The 27247-nt window shown below is 40.5% G+C and overlaps 1 protein-coding gene across 1 annotated transcript in view; it reads right to left on the bottom strand.

Annotated features, from left to right (window-relative positions):
• Positions 1-27247, bottom strand: part of LOC124775715 (glutamate receptor ionotropic, kainate 2-like) — a 218668-nt gene that overhangs the window by 7899 nt on the left and 183522 nt on the right. The window contains exons 14-15 of the mRNA XM_047250540.1: positions 21308-21539; positions 11010-11272 (exon numbers count right to left, since the gene is read on the bottom strand). Of these exons, the coding sequence (XP_047106496.1) occupies positions 11010-11272; positions 21308-21539 (495 nt within the window). The remainder of the gene's footprint in view (positions 1-11009; positions 11273-21307; positions 21540-27247) is intronic.

The following is a 27247-nucleotide window of genomic DNA, read 5'->3' as shown; positions in this document are numbered from 1 at the left end:
TGAACTGCTATATTTATATATGATGATATCAAGCTGGCAGTAGTGGCGCTCGCTGTATTGCAGTAGCTTGAGCAGCGAAGATTTTTGTGAGGTAAGTGATTTGTGAAAGGTATAGGTTAATGTTAGTCAGGGCCATTCTTTTGTATGGAATTTTGAAAGTCAGATTGCGTTGCGCTAACAAAATATTGTGTGTCAGTTTAAGCACAGTCATGTATAAATTTTTCTAAGGGGACGTTTCATATGTCGACCCTTAGCCGAGGATACCTCACTGGAATCTTCTGATTTTTTCTTGTAGTTTGTGTAATTAGTGTGGCTATTGTTTATTGCTAGCGCGTAATTGTAGAGAAAATCTCCTTTGTAGTTGCAGTCTTTCATTGTTGTACAGTAAAACAGTTGTGGCATGCATGTAGATTTGCACCAAGTATTTCGCAGCTGCAATTAACTAGATATTATTTTCAGTGCTATGTTAATGTGTTCTCTTATTTTTGATTTTTAAATTGTGTTTTTATGTGTTGTCGTGTGAAATACTGTGACAATAATGGCGTGTGAAAAACGTAATACTAGGCTCCAAAGTAAACTGAGAAACGACAGTGAAAATGAAAGCAGTGTGTTAGCGCCACCGAGTAATGAATTAACTGATGTTCAAAGTAGTAATTTGGTAATTGTGCATAGGGAAATGGAGTGGGCTGCAAACAATGGTGTAGACAGTGAAACAGGTAGTGAACAGGGAAGCATTATCGATCGATCGGTCGGCAACAGCTCGCCTCAGGAATCCGAAATGACAGGACACAATTTCGCAAATACTGTAGATTCAGGTTTTGGGTCATCACCGTTTTCTCAAATAAGTCAAGACACATTTTCTGCTTGTCAAAATGTGAATGTTGCCGGTGCAAATGCACTGCCGAAAAGCGTAGAGAAACAGATTCCAGACACTAATACATTATTATTGCAATTAATGCAACAAATGGAACAAAATCAGAGACAAATGGGACAAAATCTTAAAAAGTTAGACACAGTGGAACAAAATCTTAAAAAGTTAGACACAATGGAACAACATCAGAGACAAACAAAGCAACAGTTAGACACAATGGAACAAAATCAGAGACAAACACAGCAAAAGCTTCAAAAGTTAGACACAGTGGAACAAAATCTTAAAAAGTTAGACTCACTGGAACAAACACTTGAACAAACACGTGAAGATTTAACTACTGAGTTACATAACATTGAATCGAAATGTCAAAAAGTCTGTAATGACGTAAAAACACAAATTTGTGAGCATTTTCAACCTATTTTTTCGCGGCATGAAAATGCATTACAGAATCACGAAGCAGCCATGAAAGAACTGCAAACCATTGTTCATGAAAATCATGAGACCTTGTGGGCTAAAATTGACTCAGTTGCATCTACCGATTCGGTTACGCAACTTGCAAAAACTCAGGAAAACTTAAAGGACACAGTAGATTCGATTTCAACACAAATGGACACTCTGAAACTTGGTTCAGAAAAACACACTGAGGAAATGTGTTCACTATCGGAGAAAGTAGCCGAACTTCCGGATCAGGTCACTAACTTATCTACAAAGGTAGATGATGATCTGAATGACACAAGACCTGTAGCCTTCACTGACACAGAAGAGTATGAACAAATTAGAAAATTCAAACAGAATCAAAATCAAATCAATACACAGTTGTTGTTGTTGTTGTGGTCTTCAGTCCTGAGACTGGTTTGATGCAGCTCTCCATGCTACTCTATCCTGTGCAAGCTTTTTCATCTCCCAGTACCTACTGCAACCTACATCCTTCTGAATCTGCTTAGCGTATTCATCTCTTGGTCTCCCTCTACGATTTTTACCCTCCACGCTGCCCTCCAATACTAAATTGGTGATCCCTTGATGCCACAGAACATGTCCGACCAACCGATCCCTTCTTCTGGTCAAGTTGTGCCACAAACTTCTCTTCTCCCCAATCCTATTCAATACTTCCTCATTAGTTATGTGATCTACCCATCTAATCTTCAGCATTCTTCTGTAGCACCACATTTCGAAAGCTTCTATTCTCTTCTTGTCCAAACTATTTATCGTCCATGTTTCACTTCCATACATGGCTACACTCCATACGAATACTTTCAGAAATGACTTCCTGACACGTAAATCAATACTGGATTTTAACAAATTTCTCTTCTTCAGAAACGCTTTCCTTGCCATTGCCAGCCTGCATTTTATATCCTCTCTACTTCGACCATCATCAGTTATTTTGCTCCCCAAATAGCAAAACTCCTTTACTACTTTAAGTGCCTCATTTCCTAATCTAATTCCCTCAGCATCACCTGACTTAATTAGACTACATTCCATTATCCTTGTTTTGCTTTTGTTGATGTTCATCTTATATCCTCCTTTCAAGACACTGTCCATTCCATTCAACTGCTCTTCCAACTCCTTTGCTGTCTCTGACAGAATTACAGTGTCATCGGCGAACCTCAAAGTTTTTATTTCTTCTCCATGAATTTTAATACCTACTCCGAATTTTTCTTTTGTTTCCTTTACTGCTTGCTCAATATACAGATTGAACAACATCGGGGAGAGGCTACAACCCTGTCTTACTCCCTTCCCAACCACTGCTTCCCTTTCATGTCCCTCGACTCTTATAACTGCCATCTGGTTTCTGTACAAATTGTAAATAGCCTTTCGCTCCCTGTATTTTACCCCTGCCACCTTTAGAATTTGAAAGAGAGTATTCCAGTCAACATTGTCCAAAGCTTTCTCTAAGTCTACAAATGCTAGAAACGTAGGTTTGCCTTTCCTTAATCTTTCTTCTAAGATAAGTCGTAAGGTCAGGATTGCCTCACGTGTTGCAGTGTTTCTACGGAATCCAAACTGATCTTCCCCGAGGTTGGCTTCTACTAGTTTTTCCATTCGTCTGTAAAGAATTCGTGTTAGTATTTTGCAGCTGTGACTTATTAAGCTGATAGTTCGGTAATTTTCACATCTGTCAACACCTGCTTTCTTTGGGATTGGAATTATTATATTCTTCTTGAAGTCTGAGGGTATTTCGCCTGTTTCATACATCTTGCTCACCTGATGGTAGAGTTTTGTCAGGACTGGCTCTCCCACGGCCGTCAGTAGTTCCAATGGAATATTGTCTACTCCGGGGGCCTTGTTTCGACTCAGTACAAAAGAGAAATCCGGGAAGTACAAGATCAGCTGACACAGGTAATACAAGAATTGCGTATTTCAGAGGATACTCGCGCCCCAATACGGGAAGAGGGACACAGAAATACGGAACAGCCACAAAATAATAACACAGGGCATTTCGGAAGTTATGAAAGAAATTGGCAATGTGCACCGAATTTTGATATGGAACGGCCGACACGACCTAACAATGACCGATATGCGACTCGCCGACATGATGATTTTGACTATAAGCTGTTCATTACTACACGTAAATTCAAAACATTTAAGAATTCTGGCAACGACATTCATCCACAAGCATGGCTCCATCAATTCTCGCATTGTTTTCCTCCCAACTGGTCGTTAGAACACAGATTAGAATTTATGTGTGGCTACTTGGAGAATGAACCAGCTGTAAGAATGCGATCGGTAATTCACGATTGCCACAGTGAAGGAGAGTTTTACCATGCCTTCCTCTCAGCATATTGGTCTCAAGCCACACAAGACCGAGTAAAACATAGCTTCATAATGATGAAACGTTTCGAACAATCTGAATTTTCCAGTCTTATGAAATATTTTGAAGACATGTTGCATAAGAATCAGTATCTTTCAAACCCATACAGCCCCTCAGAACTCATCCGCATTTGCTTACTCAAATTGCCTGAACATTTACGACATATTATTTTAGCAGGACGTTGCAAAGACGACATTGAAGCATTTCAGGGACTGTTACAAGAACTGGAAATTGACACACAGTCGCGGGATGCGAAAACAGGAAAACAATCACTATAGGTCACATCCGCCACAATTCCGTGACGACAGAAGCAATAACTGGACACGACAAGCCTATTCTCACAACACATATCGTGACCAAAACAGACACCACCCGTATGACAACCATTGGCAGAGTAGTAATAATTACATAGAAAGATCACATTTCCGTAGTAATGAATATGACAGAGACAATCATAGAAACAGACAATATGGCAACCAGAACTATTATTATCACGGGAGACAGAATAACTTCAGATGCAACAGTTCAGCGCGCAGTTACGATTCAGGAAGAAATTCTCCACCACATGACCGACAAGAAAGGAATTATGAAATCTACCGACATGACGACAGACGAGATAATCATAATGACAGACCTGAATTTCATCAGAACTGGCGGGATTCAAACAGAGCAGGGCACTTTCGACAACGTGAATTTGTAGAAGCTATGTCTCCTAATCCCAATAACGACGCGCGCCAACAAAGGGACAGACAATGACTCGCACCGCAGGCGGCTGCTTGCGCCAGCTGGCTCAGAGAAAAATAACATAGACGCTAACCTTAAGAAAAATTCCAGTATTGTTTAACGACGTATACCGCATGATAATTGCGTTGAAGTTGAAATTCTGCGTACTCGGAAGAGTAAAGGTTTACACCACATTTCACACGTAAAACCGTTTCTTGAAAGATAATCTGCTTTTTAACTTTGTCATTGCCATAAAACTTTTCACTTTACATTACTAGTATGCTTGTCAGACTTAGAATCTGTTAACATGCAACAATGTTTGAAGTTAAATATCCAGTCAAGAATCAAGAGAACTTATTGAAACAGAAATGACGAATGCATTGTTACAGTGAACAGACGTCACAGTGTTATTGTGTGTGTACATTCTTGCTTGTTAGTTGCACGATTATGGAACGACTGTAAGGCTTACATACTTAGAACATTTACCAGTACTGTTAATGAGATTTTAATGCAACATTTTGGTTTATTTGAAAATACATTCTGAATTTAAAGTGCTTTCTGAGAGATACCAGATGACACAGAGGTTAGTTTATGTGACAGCTACACGATTTTTATCACGACGCTACTAATGAGTGACAATTTACAATGTTGCTTTTGCAGTGTTTCTGTTTTATATCTGCACAGTTTTCTGTTTTATTCTGGAAAGTAAAACAGGTTTTAGTAGTAACTTTTGTGGTATAGCTACAATGAGACTGCCTTTTCCGTAGCACAACAATACGTTACAGCACAGTACTTTCCTCATCACGGCAATAAGCGTAATAACTAAGACATTTATACGCAAAGCATTTCACTTTTGTGTATTATGAGGTAAGTACATTGACTTCTGCAGAACTTAGCTTTCGGAGGACGATAACTACGACACTTCCACACAGATTATGTTGCAACAAGACGCACATTTAGCGCTACAGTACACGTATTTGAGTGATTAATTTTGTACTTAAAACATTTATTTTTAAAGATTTTTGAATTACAAAGAAAGTTTTCCGTGATACATTTCATTCCATTGCTGTAATCTGTAACACCTGAGGGTATAATTACATTAATCCTCAGGGGGGTACATGCCTACTTTGTGTACCATGTGTTTGGCAAGCACAAGGAGCCCTAGCTAATATGGTATTTGCTTATACAACTTTATACATCGGTACCATATTCCTCTAACACATAAATTACGCAGCTATCTGATCATTTGACTGAGAGATAAACTTTTTGTTACTACATCAGTGACATATGTTTACGCAATTACAGAGTTGGATTACTTCACACTTACGAAATTGTATTTTGTCTGTACTTTGTAAACTGTTCATATTTTTCCAGAACCATTGTGATACTATGAGAGCTTTGAATGATGTATTTGGTATGAGATCATGATTTTTAAAGTACGTTTGAGGCAGATGACACTATTGAAATGAGCAGAGAATATTTTTTATGGTTTGAAATTATTGCAGAAAGCTACGACCTTTTTGAGATTTGACTGAGGTGTTATGATGTTATTTTTACGACGACGATGTGTATTATGCTGGTGAGGTATGTTTATGATTAATAGGCTGAGGCTATATGAGATATTTGATTATGCTTCATATTTATAATGACGAAATATTGACGAGTGTCGATGGATACGTATATGTGTAATAAGGTAAGGAGTAATGAATAGTGAGTAGGGACTCTTGACTTGTGAAACAGGATGTTGGAAACCAAGAATCGTACTTTAAGAGTTATGAAATGTGTGTAAATGCGTGAATGTATCACAGTGCCGGCGAAAATTTTTTGGACACTGTTATATTTATAGGATTTTCTTTCTACAGATTTGCAACGCTAATTCTTGACCTGTGAAATATTTTTATGTGAGACTGTCACTGTAGCGGAAACTGGTGTCGTAAATATTTCCGTAAGAAAGTTAAGTGACCACCTGCACGTAATGCGTCGTGGGCACGCAGCTGTGTCAAACACCTGGAGAACAAGCAATTAGGGTGTGCCTTTCCAGAAGCACAGGTAGGAAAAAAAGAAAGGGGAGGCCATTGTCCTCGCTATTGACATTTTCTTGTTGAAAGCATACTGTGGAGCTCGTAATTTATGATATTTACTGAAATGCCTAATGAAATGATGAGAAATATTTTTACATCTGCACACCTGATTACGACAAGCGTCTTTCTACGAGAGTTGAGAGAATTTCTACTAACTTATGAAACGTCACATGACTATTGAATGATATTTTTATGCTTTGGTTAGCGTAATTGCTTATTTCATTTGATACCTGTTTTCCAGCTGCGTTACAGCATTAGTTTTATAAAATAAACTTAGATGCATTTGCTAATGTGAACACTTTCTGTCAACAGATCTATTAAATAATAATTTTGTGATCCACATTCTTCAAAAAAGGAACACTTGGAAAGGAAAGAACAATAAGAAGGGACTAATAACAGTAACTGCATCTGTAATTTTCTTTTCAAGTACTTGGTAATTTCTTTTGTAGAATAATTTGTGGTGCACCACTTTAATTACTTAGACATTAAGATGTGATTATACATTTCCCTTATCTGCATTGTTATCTTTAGTGTACTATTTTTTCTGCTTGAGCTATGTCATGTTTAGATATAAGCTGCTGTTTGCCAGGTATAGTGCTACTGAACTTTAATTTGTGTTACTCTGCTAAGCCAGATTTATTTTTTTGTTTGCTGCACATTGCCTCATATTAGTTGTAATGTTGAATTGCTTGGTAATTTAGATTTACTGTAGCTTGCTTTGCGATTTTCCATTTTTTTTATTGCTGTTTATATTAATTGTTTTATGTGCTGCTGCATTGCCTCGTCCCTTAGTTTAGCATCTGAGCTCAGTAGATTTAAGTTAGCTTAAGAGGGGGTAGACTATATAAGAAACTGACTATGGAGAATAGGTAAAGAATGCATTGTGAAGTTATATGAAAAAGATTTGGGCCCAAATGAGTATTGTACAATCAGAAATAATTATTTTGAAAGAAATATGAACAGAATACAGAAAGCAGGCTTAGATAGGACTTTTTGGGAATAATGATGAACAAAGGGAGATCTCCATGCAAAATACTGCAGTAAAACAAACCCTGTCCTTTCCCTTTTGTGTTATCCCACTATATGTTTGTGTACCCTTGTGTATTTGTTTTCTTCCTGTCTCTGTGTATTGTTTCATAGAACTTTTTTCTCTTCTAATACTAAGTTACATTCACTATGATGAGGAATACTGTTATCCTCAAATTCAATTGGCATTAATAATGTGTTATTTACTTTCTAAAGATGTTTAGACATTATTTATTCTGTTTTGTGTTAATGCTCATGTGTGAAGTTGACAATTGGCATTAATAATGTGTTATTTACTTTGTAAAGATGTTTAGACATTATTTATTCTGTTTTGTTTTAATGCTCATGTGTGAAGTTGATGTTTCGAAAGTGATTCTGATCTTTTATTTTTGTACTCATGTCATAATTCCTGTAATACTGATGTATATGTTTATTTCTATTCTTTTGTAAAGCCTGTACTACAAATGTTTTCTGTATTATTATGTTTTAGTGATGTATTTTGTACCTTTGTAATTGTATTCTCATGTTATAAAATTGTAATTGACACCAGTTCATCTTATTATTAACTTGTAAGTTACATTTCACTGCACACGTTTCTGTTGGTCATAGTATATGGACAATATGTGAGAAGTAGGGACTGTTAGTGTTTGCACGTGTGTTGATAATTCAGCAAGGGACTGGATAACAACATTGCTCGTTCTAAGGACAATTCCAAAAAAACTTTGTGAGTGCACAAGTGGTGGTTATGGACTTGCTATATTAACTGCAAGACTCTTCACTGGTGATTGTGCACCTGCACAATCACAACAGATGGCTGCTGATCATCTCTACCAGGACTACAGTGGGCCTGTCCACACTTTCTACAAGGACTGCAGTGGGTCTGCACCTCTGGTGGCCCACCAATACCATACTCTCTACCAGGACTACAGTGCGTCTGCTCTGTGATGACCTACCTACCAATATTCTTCCAAACTACGACTGACTCTGCTGTGGGTTTGCTCTGTTGTGGCCCATTACCTGTCAGCATGTCAAGAGTCAGCACTGTCTTTCCGTTGGAAGGACAACGCAACTTCTTCAAGACTGCATGGAAATCCACTACTTCCATGTGCATTTTCTTTTACTGCTCAGACTTTGAGAAAAACACTGCTATTCTACTGTTATGTACGATTAGGACTGTCTTTATGGACTGTGAGAAAATTTTAGCTTTTGACCAACATTGTATCAATAAGTGTGTGCATTTGATTTCTTTGTTATTGTAATTATGAAAAAATTTTTTCAAATCTGTATTGGCCACTGCCCAAACCAATTTGTAAAATTTTTTGTGGGGAGCATGGGGGCTATGTAAGTAGGCTGTTTAGGTTTTTTTTATTGGTAACGCCACCTCTGTATGAAAATCACTGGCTGTGCTGTGGGCAGTCTGTGTCTGCTTTGCATTGTTGTAATACTCGCCATTGTAGTGTTAGGCAGCTGGCTGTGAACAGCGCGTAGCGTTGCGCAGTTGGAGGTGAGCCGCCAGCAGTGGTGGATGTGGGGAGAGAGATGGCGGAGTTTTGAAATTTGTCATGAACTGCTATATTTATATATGATGATATCAAGCTGGCAGTAGTGGCGCTCGCTGTATTGCAGTAGCTTGAGCAGCGAAATTTTTGTGAGGTAAGTGATTTGTGAAAGGTATAGTTTAATGTTAGTCAGGGCCATTCTTTTGTAGGGAATTTTGAAAGTCAGATTGCGTTGCGCTAACAAAATATTGTGTGTCAGTTTAAGCACAGTCATGTAGAATTGTTCAAAGGGGACGTTTCAAAGATCACATCAAAATTTTATTCCAGCTTCAACGTACAGGCGAATACTTCCGGTCTGAGCGCTACCGAAGCCGCTTGCAGTGTTCATATGAACCGGAAAAGATGGAGAATGTTTATTATTCAGTTTACCCCCTAGTCGTAAGGAACGGACCGCTAGCTCAGTTACACTAACCTGGTGAAAGTTAATGGCCTTGGCGTTGTGAGAGGCACCATTCTACCATTTGCAAGCCATATAAAATTTCAAATCTGGAAACCCAGACAAGAATTTGAACCCAGCTGTTTTACACTACGGATCTCGTGGTGGTAACGACATTCGAGGGTGAGTCAAGTGAAAACCTTAAATTTGTAATAACAAATCGAAATTTCGCCCCGTTATCCCGTAAGTGGCTAAGCGTGCTACAAACCGCGTGCACAATGGCCTGTAGGTGGCAGCGTAGTGAAGATACACACATACCGTCGCAGTATCAGTATAAAGATGGCCGCCCCACTTGAGACTTGCACCAGGGATGAACAGCGTACTGTTATTCGGTTTCTGCTTAGTGAAGTTGTGAAACCTATTGAAATTCATCAACGAATGAAGGTTCAGTACGGTGATGCATGTTTGTCACAGCAGCACGTCTACCAGTGGAGTAGGGAGTTCGCAAATGGTGTGACTTCAGTGGAAGATGCTCCTCCTCCAGGTCAGGCACGAGTTGTGACTCTACAGAACATTGCAGCAGTTGAAGCCATAGTGAAGGAAAACCGCCGAGTGACACTGATTGACATTGCAGCAAGTTTACAGATTAGTCATGGGTCAGCACACCACATTTTGTATGATGTGCTCTTGTTTCACAAAGTGTCTGCAAGATGGGTGCCACGCCAGCTGACTCCTGAAATGAGAGAACGACGTGTTGATGCTTGTGAAGAACTTCTTCGGCGCTTTGAACGAGAAGGTGATGGCTTCCTTGCAAGAATCGTTACTGGGGACGAAACCTGGGTTCACTTCCACCAACCGGAAACGAAGAGAGCGAGCAAGGAGCGGCGCCATTCCTCATCACCAAAACCACAGAAGTTTCCAACAGAACCAACAGCAGGGAAGGTTATGCTGACTCTGTTTTGGGACGAAAAAGGCGTCACTTTGGAGCATTAAATGCCTAGAGGGACCACTGTCACCAATGCATCATACACAGATCTCTTAAAAAATCATCTGCGGTCTGCAATCAAATCAAAGCGACGTGGATTGCTGTCAGCAGGTGTCCTTTTGCAACATGACAATGCAAGGCCCCACACTTCCCGTACAACAGTTGCAACAATCACAGACCCGTATTTTGAGTGTCTTCCTCATCCACCATACTCGCCAGAACCTTGCCCCAAGTGATTTCCATATGTTTGGACCACTCAAAGACGCAATGGGAGGAAATAAGTTAACGTTCTGATGAAGAGGTACGCCACTCGGTGCATGATTGGTTGCGCGGACTACCAAAAGAATTTTTTTCTAAAGGAATTTATGTACTATGTAGGCGCTGGAGGACTTGCATTGAGCGTGGGGGAGATTATGTTGAAAAGTGATACAGCTTTGTTCCACTTCTGCACAATAAATAATATTTGAAAAAATATTTAGGGTTTTCATTTGACTCACCGTCCTAGTTACTCGGCATAAAACGTTGGAGCGTTCAGTAGTGTATAACACGAGAATGCGCCAATACTTGAGCGGCACTGACCATTTCCTCTACAGCGATCTTGCGGCAATTCCAGAGGAATTCCAACACGGAGACGGCGAAAGCGATGAGCGTGCCGAAGAAGAGCACGAGGAAGACGCCGCCCACGTTGAGGATGCCCAGCTCGGTGCTGTTCTTGTCCGGGTCGTCCTCGTCGCACTCCTTGCCCTCGGGCGCCTTCCACCAGCGGTTCTTGAGCGCGCTCAGGTTGCCGCGCTCCTGCAGCTGCAGCACCGCACCGCTCACCGCCGTCCGGTACGGTGAGTCTGCATCGAGAGGAGAACAGTGTGTGACAGATAAGCAGTTCTGGGCAAAGCCCTCGGTAACTACATTTCTAGAAACTGCACTCTGCAGCGAAGTGAACGCCGATTTTGAAACTTTCTGACAGATTTAAACTTGTAGGGGAAGAGGAAGCGTCGGAAGTGCATCTGTGAGAGCGTGTCGTGAATCGTGCTTCGATAGCTCAGGTGATAAAGCACTTGCCCGCGAAAGACAAAGGTCCCAGTTTCGAGTCCCTATCGGTCACACAGGGTTAATCTGCCACGAAGTTTCAGCTAGGTTTCTAATGGAAGTACACGTACGGTGTAACTATCAGTATATGGAATCCATGTTACCAAGGAATAGAAAACACGATGGGAAAACGAAGTCGGAAAGTCCAAATCACGATGACAGGATCATGGAATGATACGGATCGGCGTTACATAAACGTAAACCTGAATTTTCATTCATTTTAATAACGATCGCTGTTAAAAGGACCTTAGATATTGAGAGGTTCCATGCCCTCTTTTGCATGTCTCCTCTCATTTTCATCAATTTTATTAATGTTCTATGTCATTGCACGGTAGTAACAGACCGAATAAGGTTATTGTAATGAGAGTATTTGTACTGAGAGCTCAAAAATACTTTTCACTTGATTCCTAAACATGTTCTGTTACTTCCCTGGGTGGACGGCATTTCCGGTTGAGGGCTGCACTTCCCTGAATTCTGACGGGTTCGTACAATAGGCTTAAGCTCTTGGCGGAACGACTGACGTCGGTCGAGTTTCGCCTATTGTATACAGGGCGAAAAGACCTGTGAGACGTCTGAGTGTCGCCGCAGTTTATGTGTTTACCATTCCGGCGCGTCCGGAACGAAGATTCCTGGCACCGACTGACTGCATTTTCCTCTTGATTCTGAGAATACTTGTGGACCGTGCCCTGCTGGGTGCGACTGTCTGGCGCTGGATGGCCGGTGGTCTAGGCAGGTTGTTTTCGTAGCCGGTCAAACGGCACCTCAGCTGAGTAGCAGAGGCATGATTGGACAACTTAAACTGAGGCTAGTTGACATCATAAAGCCGTGCTCGAAAGTGGAGGGAACGGTCGCTATTGGCGCAAATGATGTGTGGGGGAATCAGAACTGAATGCTGATTCGCGGTTTTCGAGGAGGGTAGGGAGTAGAGCAATGTTGGCTTCGCTCTTGCGTTGCACGGGCAGGGAATTCGGCATCTGATCTTCCTTTGAGTCGGACGGTCTTGCGACTTGGTCGCTCGTTTTCGGAAGAAGTTAGAATCCTTGGACAGCCTTCGCAGCCAGGGGTCGACACAGAGTTTTTGCACGGCAGAAGTCGGCGCCTACATCATCAGGACGCTGCCTACCGACGACGTGCTGTAGATTTCAGTACTGGTACAGTATTTTGCGGCTCCGGTATTGTAGGACCTTATAGTTTTATACTGAATCCCTCAGCAGCACACGCGCTCGCTTTGCTACAAGTCCACCTTGCTTGTTTCTCCATGTGATCCCATTTGATCTCTCACTATTAATTGCGATACTGTTATATAGTCGGGAGATTAATATTTGATTCATTAGGACCTCCAGTCATTATCGTCAATCTATTGCATCAAAAAGAGTAGGAGCCCCTTGTTCTTGAGCCAACTCTTATTCTCATAATATTTCAGTATACCCTATCATTTAACCTACTGTTTGTGTCGATAATCATGTGCATTTATGTTCTGATGTGTAATAAATCTGATTGTGATATTTAATCCTTACATCATTTCGTAGATATGTGCGGAATCCCATTTCCTGTTGTTTATTATGACAAAGTTCTCTTTTTTCTGAGGAGATTACGATTTTTATTAAATTATTGTGAGTTTGCACTCCTTATTTTACCAACTAGCAGGGGCCACCATCATTTTCTCCCGTTAGCGTAGTGCACATAATTAATTAGCTGGTAGATAAGAAGGGGGTCGAGTGCATGTGTCGTTCTCATGCAAAATGCATCTGAATTAAAGAGGTACAAAGTCTTCTCCACCCCGGCACCTCGCAATATTCCTGCAGAAAATTCAAGTGATTTACCAGAACCAAAATCTTCAAATTGCACCTCAGGCTCTAAATATCAAAAAACAATAAAGAAAATGGTGTCTCACATTTAACTAGCTTGAAATATCTACATGACTGTCCATTCGATTATTTTCCTAATTTATATTCTACGAAGATGACTCAAAATGTAAGGTAACGAGAGATCTAAATGTGCTGTCAGTCGAGAGTAAGGGGTAAGGAGGAACAGTATGCACTGACGGAGAAACATGACCAGCTACAGGTTGGCTAAAGCCGCAGGCGTTTAGCGGACAGAGAAAAATGCCAACCGACTAAACACATAGTGTGAAGGACCTGCCTTTACTTCGCAAGCTGACTAGATCTTCATATCTCGTACATGTTGCCATTCCCTGCGCTATGCTCTCTGCCTCACTTCCTTCTCACCTACATAACCTATCAGTTATTCATATTTCCTCCTGTCCTCATGTTCTCCGAACATCACATTCCTCCATTAATCTTCAAGATAAAACCTTTATCCCAGTACGAAGCCTGATGCGGTGTTGAACTTATACCAGAACATCTTCCGACCTTAGATCTCAATGCCCTCCTTACAGAATCCTCAGGCAGCTTTCGAAAGTTCCGTTTTACTGACCTGGGTATACATTCTAGTGATATCTACTAATCCTAACATAGTTTTAGCTCACAAACTCCTGCTGCTGTTTCCACAGCCCAGTCGTCAAACCTGGCACTCTAAACGTCTCATTGCACGGTAGATCTGCAAGACTTTTTCCACTCACCGTCGAATGAAAACATTTCCGGAGTGAAGGAGAAAATTTTTTTGTTATAATAGCATTTTATAACTTCCACTACAGTTCGGCACACAGACACGTTATTGTGCATTTGACGCGCCTCATATTCAAGCACAAAGCTTAGTGCTTTTATAAACAGGAGTAGCCTGTGCAGTAAGGAAAGAATAAATGTCTAGTGGGGCTTCTAATATCAGATTAGTCTGTCCGATATATGAAGTTTTGATGATAATTATCATTCTTTTCTATTCTCAAAACCTACCTCCACTGTGGACGATGGTAACCGGCACCGTGAAACTAGAGTTGCACATTTCCGCTTTGAATCCGCTATTATTTGGCCCATTCCCTTATTTACAGCTCACGTGAGTCACATACACAACATTTGTGTCGAACTTATCTTGAAACATTCAAAACCGCTTTTTAATATGTACTAGATTCTTACCTATGGCTTCACCCACGTATGCATATACTGCATGCGTTGCACTCATATGTTTCCGAATATCTGATATTTTACATTATACGACTCCAGAGATGACGACTAATTTATCTGTGATATTCAGTCCTGTCGTATGATCTTTGATTCCGAAAACCGTTGGCAAAAATATTGGGTCGCTATAGTGCTTACTCTCGCGGCCTTGCTGAAGTGCTGAACTTCACGAATAGGAGAAATTAGACTTTAAAATTTTAAAGTATTACCAGTCAGCTAAATACGGGAAAGAACTACCAATAAAGAGTCAGCTGGATATCAAATTTTGTTGAAATAGTTTCATCAAACTTATCAGGAACAATTTAAATCGCTTCCCTAATCTTACCCCTTCTGCTTCACTCATCCTTCTTCCACCTGCTTCATCACACCTGTGTCCTCATACATTATTTCTTTACAATGAGCGATATATGTGGCAAGTTTAGTTGAATCTGATCCAGTTGTTTGGGAAAAGATGTGGAATATATACACATTCATGAGCACATATACATCTCCATTTTTATAACATACTAGATGAGTACCCAGCGTTGTCAGGGTATTTACTTATTACAGTCGTATATTAGAAGACTCTGTCCTCTGCCCAGCTTCCCCTCCCCTTCTCTCTGCCCACCCCGCCTTCAACTTAACTCTAGCCATCTCTTCCTGCCCCCCTCTCTGTATAATTAGTCCTCCCCCTCTCTTAGTCTTGCCCCCCCTAATCCTCTCTTTGACCATCTTCTCCCCCCCCCTCTCTCTGTACACCTACTCCTCCCTCTCGGTCCATCCCCTCTTCCTCCTCGCTCTGTCCATATCTCTGTCCATCTACTTCTGCCTCCTCTTTCTATCCATCTCATCCTACCTACCACCAAATGCCTCATCACACATTCACTCTCTTCCATCTCACACAATCCCCCTCTTCCACATGTCTCTTTGCACCCTCTTCCCTTGCCACCAGCCCACCACATCATTTTATCTCCAACATGCTTCATGTACCTCCCCCTACTCCCCCTTCTATCTATTGATCTACTTCTCCCCCTTTTCCTGTCTATCTCCTGTGCCATGACTCTCCCTTCCATCTTCTTCTCTCATCTCTGTTCATATTCTCCTCCTTCTATGTCCATCTCGTTTGCCCTCTTTTTCTGTTGATAGCCCCCTCATCCTTTCTTTGTCCATCTCATCCTTGCCCTTTCTTTGTCTATCCGTCTGCTACCATCACTCTCTGTCCATTTGCTCCTCACCTCTCACACTGTCCATCTTTTCCTCAACCCACTCTGTCCAACTCCTCCTCCTCCCTCTCTCTGCGCATCTCATACTCCCTCAATTTGTGTCTATCTCCTCCTTCCAATTTCTTTGTCCATCTCATCCTCCACTTTCTCTGTCTCCATATGTTCGCACCTCTTTTTTTTTCATCCATGCCTATCCACAGATATAGCCAGTGGAATACGTTGTGATACTACCTGCATGATATGCTAATCGTGCAGGCCACTCCAGGTGTCAGCTATTACCAACCCTCTTCACCACCACCCATAACTCTATGTGAGTTGGTTGGTTCTTACGCAGACAGTATTTCTTTTCGGACGTTAAGTAGTTGTATATCAACTTTGCTTAGAAATCGATTGATTGGTTTAGTGGATGTGTAACATACAAACATACATACATTTTTACGTTTAGAGGGTGGTCAGAAAAGATCTGAAAAGCTTGTAAGGGTGTTAGAGGGTAAGTTGTGCTGAGAAATAACTGTTAAGAAAAAATTTCGATCACTCCACTATTCTTGATACATTGCGCCATTTATAAATTAATTAGCATTGAAGCTAGCCACTCAAGCCATTGCACAAGCAGCTTCAAGTGGTCCACCAGATATAATTAATGTCCGTTATTCTCATAGTGTAGATGACAGGGCACAAGACTGCTCAGCCTTTGGCTTGGATTCGATCCTTGCTACTGCCCCATGTCCAATTTTGTATCCCTCTCTTATTCAGTGTTACGACATCAAACGATGGACACATTGGCAACACCATCTCTCGCAGACCACTTGGATTTGCATACCAAACAGCCTGATTGCCTAATTTCAATGCTAATTAACTCAGAAATGGCACAGCATATAGACTTTTCTCCTTAAAAATATTTCTCAGTACAACATACCCTCCAGCAACCTTACAAGCTTTTCAGGCTATTTCTAATCACCCTGTACATACTATAGATATAGACTTTTGGTGACCAGTTTCGCCTAAACTATATTTGGGCTAAGTGAATATCATAGTGAGATGGCAACACTGATGCAGTAGTACCTTACGCAAGGCCCTAGATCGCTGTATAAAATAAACAGTGTGTCTCTAACCTATAAATTTAGAAAAGTATGTCCTCAGAAAACTCCATATGGTTTTAACTTAACAGTCAGGAGCACCCTTTCATAATGACAGACTAATTCTCAGGATGGTAGAGGAATCACACGGCAGTATTTCAGGAAGATCACAAAGACCAGTGAAAATGAATGGAACAAATATGAAGAAATATTTCCGAAAAATGGGAACCACAGATTTGTACGCCAAATGATGACATCTTTTGAACATGAGGAGGGCTATGCGAGAGGCGTTCAATGAATTCGAAAGTAAAGTTCTATGTACTGACTTGGCAGAAAAGCCTAAGAAATTTTGGTCTTATGTTAAAGCGGTAGGTGGATCAAATCACAATGTCCAGACACTCTGTGACCAAAATGGTACTGAAACAGAGGATGACAGACTAAAGGCCGAAATACTAAATGTCTTTTTCCAAAGCTGTTTCACAGAGGAAGACTGCACTGTAGTTCCTTCTCTAGATTGTCGCACAGATGACAAAATGGTAGATATTGAAATAGACGACAGAGGAATAGAGAAACAATTAAAATCGCTCAAAAGAGGAAAGGCCGCTGGACCTGATGGGATACCAGTTCGATTTTACACAGAGTACGCGAAGGAACTTGCCCCCTTCTTGCAGCGGTGTACCGTAGGTCTCTAGAAGAGCGTAGCGTTCCAAAGGATTGGAAAAGGGTACGGGTCATCCCCGTTTTCAAGAAGGGACGTCGAACAGATGTGCAGAACTATAGACCTATATCTCTAACGTCGATCAGTTGTAGAATTTTGGAACACGTATTATGTTCGAGTATAATGACTTTTCTGGAGACTAGAAATCTACTCTGTAGGAATCAGCATGGGTTTCGAAAGAGACGATCGTGTGAAACCCAGCTCGCGCTTTTCGTCCACGAGACTCAGAGGGCCATAGACACGGGTTCCCAGGTAGATGCCGTGTTTCTTGACTTCCGCAAGGCGTTCGATACAGTTCCCCACAGTCGTTTAATGAACAAAGTAAGAGCATATGGACTATCAGACCAATTGTGTGATTGGATTGAAGAGTTCCTAGATAACAGAACGAAGCATGTCATTCTCAATGGAGAGAAGTCTTCCGAAGTAAGATTGATTTCAGGTGTGCCGCAGGGGAGTGTCGTAGGACCGATGCTATTCACAATACACATAAATGACTTTGTGGATGCCATCGCAAGTTCACTGAGGCTTTTTGCGGATGATGCTGTAGTATATCGAGAGGTTGTAACAATGGAAAATTGTACTGAAATGCAGGAGGATCTGCAGCGAATTGACGCATGGTGCAGGGAATGGCAATTGAATCTCAATGTAGACAAGTGTAATGTGCTGCGAATACACAGAAAGAAAGATCCCTTATCATTTAGCTACAATATAGCAGGTCAGCAACTGGAAGCAGTTATTTCCATAAATTATCTGGGAGTACGCATTAGGACTGATTTAAAATGGAATGATCATATAAAGTTGATCGTCGGTAAAGCAGATGCCAGACTGAGATTCATTGGAAGGATCCTAAGGTAATGCAATCCGAAAACAAAGGAAGTAGGTTACAGTACACTTGTTCGCCCACTGCTTGAATACTGCTCAGCAGTGTGGGATCCGTACCAAATAGGGTTCATAGAAGAGATAGAGAAGATCCAACGGAGAGCAGCGCGCTTCGTTACAGGATCATTTAGTAATCGCGAAAGCGTTACGGAGATGATAGATAAACTCCAGTGGAAGACTCTGCAGGAGAGACGCTCAGTAGCTCGGTACGGGCTTTTTTTGAAGTTTCGAGAACATACCTCCACCGAGCAGTCAAGCAGTATATAGCTCCCTCCTACGGTTATCTCGCGAAGAGACCACGAGGATAAAATCAGAGAGATTAGAGCCCACACAGAGTCATACGGACAATCCTTCTTTCCACGAACAATACAAGACTGGAATAGAAGGGAGAACCGATAAGGTACTCAAGGTACCCTCCGCCACAAACCGTCAGGTGTCTTGCGGAGTATGGATGTAGATGTAGATGTAGATAACAGAGATTTTGTTACCTGTGGCTCAGGCTGTGCCCGTGCTATTGGTCTGACGACAGGCAGAGTGCAGCCTTTCTTCGCCGCGGCACTAGGAGGGGAAGGTTGGTGTGCCCATCGGCCAGACAGATCATTTTCCCCCAGGAAAGAACCCCGGTGCTCATTGACATCGGGCTAAGTGGATCTGGGGCCGTCCTGGAAGGACTGGAAAGAGGAAAAATCCCTACCCCTATCCGGCATTTAGCTCGAGACCTCGAGAGCTGAAGTCTTGTGCTCAAGCCGCTAGACCGCCACGGTCACCATAGAGATGTTAAAACCACAAAATATGCTTGTGTGGGGAATGTTTAGCTGAATATCGATTTGTTACTATTGCCATTCAAATTTCATTTCTCTTTTGCACATATACCTTTACTAGACGTCCAATGACAAATCAATGTAGGAGAAAGAAGGAGAGACATTTACATGAAAATCTGGAAAATATATACGAAAATTATTTGCAAAGCGGGCATGCTATTATCGTAAAAGCATAGCGTCCCGGTAGAGCAGCAACCTTAATGACTGTAAGCATCTTGGCTACTCTGAAAATAAAACGGAAAATATTGACTTTATTTTTGATCATATGTTATGTATTCCACAGCTTTTCTGGATAGATCGTGCGTGGATTATACACCCGAAATGACCACCTAGGTATCAGAGTATTTTATTTTACATCATCGTAAAATTAGGCTTATCTCGAAAGTCCTCAGATAGAAACCAGACATCCAGTAACCACTTCTTAAAGCCACAGGGCAGGAAATATGAAGAGTGGCAAAATTGAAACACTATTTGTCAACCGTCGAAGCGTTCGCCAAGAAGTCCTAGAACTCACATCTCTCGAACAAAGCAATGGGCTTAATGTAATACTAAAAACTGAGAATTAGTTTAAATTAGAAGTAAATTGTTATGAAACTTTCAGTATCCCTACCGTAAGATGGATTAGACTTTCACATGGTGGAGTTGTGATAGCAACAAGCTGAAACATTAGGACTGTGAGCAGCAAAATGCATCTGACTGTGAACTTATATCCACAAGTCTAGCCCGTGGTTGCCTCTCGCTCACATGTCCCATTTTTCCTTTATTTCAGTTATTATAATTTCTCTTCTAGTGTTAAAAATTTTGACTTTGTATAATTACAACTGTTTCACTTACATGCTTACTCACACTAGTATGTCTTATTTGCTTCTAATTTAAGACCTATCAAAGAAAACATTATTTTGTTCAGCCACATACTTGAAGCATGGCGCCAAATTTTGCCTTTAAATTTATTTTCTTCTATGAACGATCGTTGTGATTTGTATATAATTCATTAGTTAATGTGTCACATACCTTATTAAATAATCTTATGTTTTATTTACTCTGAAATAATTCCTCCCATTTTATCCTAATACAGCACTAACAATTTCATCTCTGGATATGGAGATAATCTGTAGATTCACTAGTTTAAAATCTTTGATCCAACAAAATTTCACTTCGTCAGACATTTATCTTCATACCTGATGATGGCGTAACAATCGAAATCCGGTTTGTGAAATAAATAACAAATATTGTAGAATATTACATCAGTGTTTTGTGGGTTTAATAAAAGGTAACCGAAGAACTATGCAACCATTCTGCTGCCTTCATCGTTTACGTTGCGTAGGGATCACGAAAATAAGAGAGATTATGTAGAAGGGAGTACAAAAATTCACTTATCCCTCTGTCTATAAGCAAATCAACTGAGATGCAAAGACGTTAAGGATACTACGAAGTACCCCCTGCCGTGCAGTGTACAGTAACTTGCCAAGAAGCTGCGTATGTAGATATAACGCATTAGAAATATATCGGCTGTCATGAAGTAATATACCAATTTTAATGAAACAATGTGGAATGTAGCAAATGGTATATACGGAAATCCGTGCAACCCGATGCTCAGTCTAGAAATGGACAATTAGGGAATCGGACAGAGAAAAGTAAAATTTTACTTCACTGTACGTCATACACAGGAGTATGTATTGGACAAAGTATGCATTCTTGAAATAAGAAAGAAACGAAATATCTATGAGACAGAAAAATGGAAGTAGACGCTGATGGATAGAGAACGATGGGCGACTTGGAGACTCGTTTTGTGACGTTATGGAAGGTAGGTTGAGGAAGAAAAGCTCTGAAGGTGATCACGACACATATTTATTGAGAATGTGAAAGACATGTAGATAGGGACATACTTGTTCGTGCAACTGAAACTGATTGCTCATTGCTGTGAACATTTTGAGGGGTAATGTAAGACTAGCAGATGACCTAGGTGATCGAACACCTTAGTAATGTTGAAGGAAATGTGAGACCTTATGATTTCTCACCTCGGGGCAGCGCTATGCCGTAGCCTTTGGAGTCGAGCTGCCCGCCGACTTTGCGCAGGTCGCAGTTGAGCGCCGTCTGGTACTCGATGCTGGTGGACTCCATGAAGAAGGCGTAGTTGCCCTTCCCTTTCTTCACTCGCTCCACGCCCTCGTGGTTATCGTCAGTAAACACATCTGGCCGTGCCTGCTTCATCACTATCCACATCCGCTGGTACAACGAGTCGTTAGAATTCTGAAAAAATCGAGAAATGTCTGTATCCATTGATATATCCTGTTGTCATTGAGACTGTTTTTGTATGCAGAATACAAGCAGACACAACCGAAAAAATTTCCAAACAATCTGATAATGTTGTGTTTCAATTACTTTGCACAAAATTTCTTGGTTATATGCGTTTATTAATTAGTCTGTTTGAGTCTCTCAACAGTAGAAGGCGCTGCCGTGCTTTCTATGTGAAACGAGGGACAATTTGTACTCATGCTGAGCTCTAAAACCAGATTGTTGTGGCGGTTCAGATTCATTGTTATCTGACGCACCAAATATCATGGCAGGGTTTCAATCAAAAGTTTACAGTAGCCACTATACACCTACATACAATGAATGTTTCTTAATATTGAAGATTCTATGCAAGTTGCTACTTACTATGTCTGAATACTGCAGGGTTGTTAACCAAATAGTCATGAAACACCACACCGTAAACCTATAGTATAATCCTTAGGGAAATCGACACAGCTTTCTCTAGTAAACAGATTTATAATCAAGCAAGATGAACGAGTGCATGCTCGTTACCTTCACTGAACAGTGAGATATCGATCGTTGAGTTTCGTCCCTGTACACAACAATAACACTGTCACGGTGACAACAACAAGCCTAGGTGTGCACCAGCTTATACTTATTATAAGTGGGTCATATAACCGTGGAAAAGATGTTGAATAATTTAAAGAATCGAGACTGATATTAATAGACACTTATTTTCTCTAATTATTGACATACATCACAATAAAATTACGAGACAACGAAGTTTTATAGAACTCAAACCAACGAACTGTTCAGAATGTGCATTGACCTACAATACATTCAAACCTCCAGCTGTCAGACACTCAGAGCGGACCAAATGTTGTATGTCGATAGAGTCTCTACCAAAACCCCGATTTAGTTCGTGCTGTGTGCTGTCATCCAGCAGAACGGGCGTAAATGGTAGTTAAAATTAACACCAGAATTACGGAGCATAGGAAAAGGGTATCTCTGAGGGATAGTTTTGTAGATCTTGCGTGGATGAGTTGATAGAGTGCGAAGTCGACGTACCAAAAGTACTGCTGTTGTTTACGCATGAAACTGTTGCATGGAAGAAGTTTTCCTGACATATAAAAGGACTTTTCGGAGTTCGTAGCAATGTTTTTTTGACAGTGTGCTTTCTCTTCGTTAGTTGAACGTAGCAAGCCAGAGTACATTTGTACAGACAGGTGTGGTGTTCCGTCGACATGTGAGACAAATAGTTCAAATGGCTCTGAGCACTATGGGACTTAACATCTGTGGTCATCAGTCCCCTAGAACTTAGAACTACTTCAACCTAACTAACCTAAGGATATCACACACATCCATGCCCGAGGCAGGATTCGAACCTGCGACCGTAGCGGTCACGCGATTCCAGATTGAAGCGCCTAGAACCACACGGCCACGCCGGTCGGCCATGTGAGACAGAACAGACACGACTCGTGATGAAGCAGCTAGTGTAGTTGAAGTTTCACAGAATAAACATATAAAATCGGAGCAGTAGAATAAAGAAACAATTTCATCACACTTGCGGAAGCATTAATAGTCTCACAGAAAACTTTCACGCATAATTCAGCTAAAAAATTGTCATCATTGTGGCTTGAATCCAGAACCCTTGGTACGATGACCTAACACTCTACCAACTTCCCCACGGAAACTACACGTATTATTTACAGTTACGCTTTTCCTGTGGCCCGTAGTTCTAGTGTTACTTTTAATTACATTTTACTACAGTTCTGCTGGACGACAGCACGTAGCACAAACTAAATCGGAGTTTTGGTTGATACTCTATTTACGTACAACGTTTGGCACCGGTCTGAGTGTCTGATATCTGGAGCTTTGGATGTCAGATTTCCTCAACACAGCTAGCGTGAATCGATCAGCACCAGGATGGTGACCCGCAGAAGAAGCACCCAACATGGCAGCCCAGATCAGAATCGCCAAGAATTCTCAAACAATGTTATCATCTGCCTAAGTTTCGAAAATACCATATGGATGATATCACAATCTCCATGTCACAGACGAGAGTGTTGTCGATTTGACGAGAAAACTGGGAGCGCAGCAGAAACTTCCCAATCTTAGTATACAAAACACACATTAACAGACACGAGGTTGGTCCAGAGTTGTAGCGGTCACCTCGGTTGGACGATTTCTTCGCGCCAGACACGGTTTTGGAGTTCGAAATTTTGGAGTGAAATTTTGGAGTGAAAGAAATCGTTTTTCTCACACTGACTGGGCTGCACCACATTATCTTCACCTTTAACGTTCATACAGAAAAGGCTAAAATGTTAAACTAAACTGATCTCTGCGATGGTGCCTCCTGCCCTCAGCTAGGTCTGCTGATGCCTCTGCTCAAAAACCACTAAACAGGTTGCAGTCTCACTTTTGAAGACCGCCTATCTGCCTGAAAGGCTCGCCTCCCCTTATAATATTCACTGACTGCTTTCTGTTGCCGACAAGACCCTCAGATGGCACCAGGAGTTCATAACCCCAAAGCGAAAAATGCAAAGCTTTCCTTTTGGTAAATGTTCCCAGTACTCGCAATAAAAGATCACCAAATAGTGGCAGGAAATGAAAAAAATGTTGCTTAGCAATATATGAGAGTAATGTCACATCACCCCTTCATTCCACGTTCAAAAAGAATAGAAAGTCCCCAAAAATTTCGATACTTATTCGTCACCTGGCTTAGGCATCCCAGAAATTAAAAATTCTGAGTGACATATGTAATGCATCAATAAGTCGAGGTACTTTCCAAGACAGTTTTAAATATGCCTTTAATAATATTAGTAAAATGTCACCAATAGCAATTTTCTGTGACTTATCCAAAGCATTTGAGTGCGTGAACTATGACATTATGTTACAGGAATTACAATCTATTGCATAAATGGAACATTATATGAGTGGTTTAAGTCATGTCTACGGAACAGGAAGCAAAAAGTTTCTTCATATGGTTTAAGTGATTTAAGGAACCTTGCCACTTCATCTAACTGGGGTGATACTACATTAGGTGTTTCACAGAGTTTGATCATGGGTCCTCTTATGCTTCTTGGTATATGTGAATGACTTCCTTTCTTATCTGAAACAAGAAGCTAAACTGACACTATTTGCTGATGATACAAGCATCATTATTAATCCAGTGAAAGAAACTCCAATTGAAAATGATACAAATAAATGTAAAGTTATTAATTGGTTTTCTGCAAATAGTCTTGCTCTGAATTTTGAGGAAACACAGTACATTCAATTTTCTGTGGCACAGAGTACAGTTCCTTCACTTAATATAACACATCAACAGAAGTCAATAGCCAGGCCAGAGCATACTATGTTTTTGGGTGTATATTTAGGTCAGAATCTTAATTGGAAAATTCATATTTTGGATCTCCTAAAGCGACTAGGTTCAGCAAATTTTGTAATCAGAGTAATTTCCAGTTCTGAGGATATGACAATTAGTAAGCTAACATATTTTGCATGCTTTCACTCCCTGATGTCATATGGAATAATATTTCAGGGTAACCCAACATTTAGCCAAAAAGTATTCGCTGCTCAAAAGAAAGTGGTTAGAATAATGTGTGGGGCTCATAGTCGCCCATCCTGCAGGCATCTGTTTAAAAGGTTAGAAATTCTTACAATAGCCTCACAATACATTTACTCCATAATGACATTTGTTGTCCACAACATCGACCAGTTCAAAAACAACAGTGACAATCATGATTATAATACCATAAGAAAGCAAGACTTACGTTACCCTCTACTTAACCTATCTTTGGCACAGAAAAGGATAAAATATACCACTGTAAAACTTTTCGATAAATTACCAGATGAAATAAAATGCCTGACAGACAGCAGTAACTCTTTCAAAATAAATTGATAGCAAATCTCCTTGACAACTACTTCTATACCGTGGATGTATTCAGGAATAGAAATAAATAAACGTAAAGGTATAATATATGCATTTTGCGCCATTTAAGGAATTGGGGTAGGTAATAATAATTTTTCGTTTAAAAAATAGAGCCTTGATTCATGTGTGCTTTTCTTATGCTCTTGACACATTCCAAACCATAATGGTTACTGTGAGATTGATCGATGGAACACATAACTAACTCAAGTCAACCACAGGAACCTGAAAATGACTCATAAGAGTCTTCCGTCAGAATAAAGATATAGGCAAGGCATCATTCTACCTGTTTGATTCATAAGAAGAAACATGACTTGAGGATGAATATGGAACCTCAAGTTTGTACATTAATAAAACGCAAAAATAAAGTAACATCAAATTTCTTTCCACATCACATAAATCTAATATTCATAAAATTGTCTTTTGGTATGAGCTCACAGAGCAGGTTTGATGCTTAACTGACTAAATTAATCAAGATTTTCTTGTGTCAGATAATGAAAAATCTGTGCATAAAATGCATATTTCGTAGAGTTGAGCCAACCAGATTCAACTTTCAACATTTGATTACTACAAAAAAGGATGATTATATGTCATACAATACTGTTTTTCCACACCAAGATTTCGAAACTGTAATAATAAAATAACTTGCTCGCAAGAACGTGTCACAAGGAAGACTAATAGTTGACATATTTCATGTCAGAAAGGAATATTGCAAACATCAAGCTCATAAAAATCTAAAAACTAACAATATTTAACGTAACATCAAATATCCTCTACAGTAGAGAAGTCTCGTTACTTGGATTTCATATTTAGACGATATATAGTGTGTTGAACAAACTCACAAAATAAAAGAAGTGATCTGATAATTTAAAAATATAATCTTATGGCACCTGAATGAGCCAGATGCAGCTGTTATTTAATAAATATGACCGACAGAATAGTAGATGTGCGCATGAGTTCCGTCACTGCCACTTCTTTACAATGAAAAATTATTAACACTACTTATGATTCCTAAGAATTAAGTATGTACATCAGACTGTTCTCCAAGAAATGGAGTGTTTCCATATAGGCATGTGCTAAGGAGTACAGTCAAACTTTTCCTTCCTCTGAGAGATAACTCAGATAGCGTAAGTTTACACTTGTCTGAAAGGAGGACCACACTCTGTGGCTTAGGGTTCTTTTGTGGGTGGTTTACGTCGATATCTATTATGTGCTGACCGACAAAAAAAGAAGAGACACAGGTGAGCATTTTCTTTGTGGCTTAACGCAGGGCTAGTTATTAACCTCATAGTTTGGGGGGCGGGGGGGGGGGGGGGCGCGCGGGGGGGGGGGGTGCGGCAGGATGGGCGCTCTGCTTTAGCTGCTGCTTGACCCCCTTGGGTCCCTCCCTTCTCACCTCTACCAGAAGCCTAGATGCACCTTCTGCAGTTTTGAGATTCAGTCAGCAAGTTTTGCAAATGTATACAAGATAAGAGTGGCATATGATAAGGACTTTTAAGTATTTCCATGTGTGACCTTAGTGTGAATGTGAACGTGCAACTGTTAGAAGGAAATGTTTAACTTCAATGTACACGATGAGTTAAGGCAAAGAAAGCACAGTATCCAAAGCAAAAGCTACGGTCAATTCCTGAGTCAGCTAATTTTGTTAATTATAATCTTACTCAGATCTCGTTACCTCCCAAAATTATATCAGACAACTGGTGTTCCGCCATAGGTCTGTGTGCGTCATGGTTTAGATGGGATGTGATCTATGCATACTAAGTTCAGAGAGCATGGC

Source organism: Schistocerca piceifrons, chromosome 2, assembly GCF_021461385.2.
Source record: "Schistocerca piceifrons isolate TAMUIC-IGC-003096 chromosome 2, iqSchPice1.1, whole genome shotgun sequence".
Taxonomy (NCBI): domain Eukaryota; kingdom Metazoa; phylum Arthropoda; class Insecta; order Orthoptera; family Acrididae; genus Schistocerca; species Schistocerca piceifrons.
Note: the sequence above shows the minus strand (reverse complement) of the source record. Positions and strands in the feature narration are given on the sequence as shown.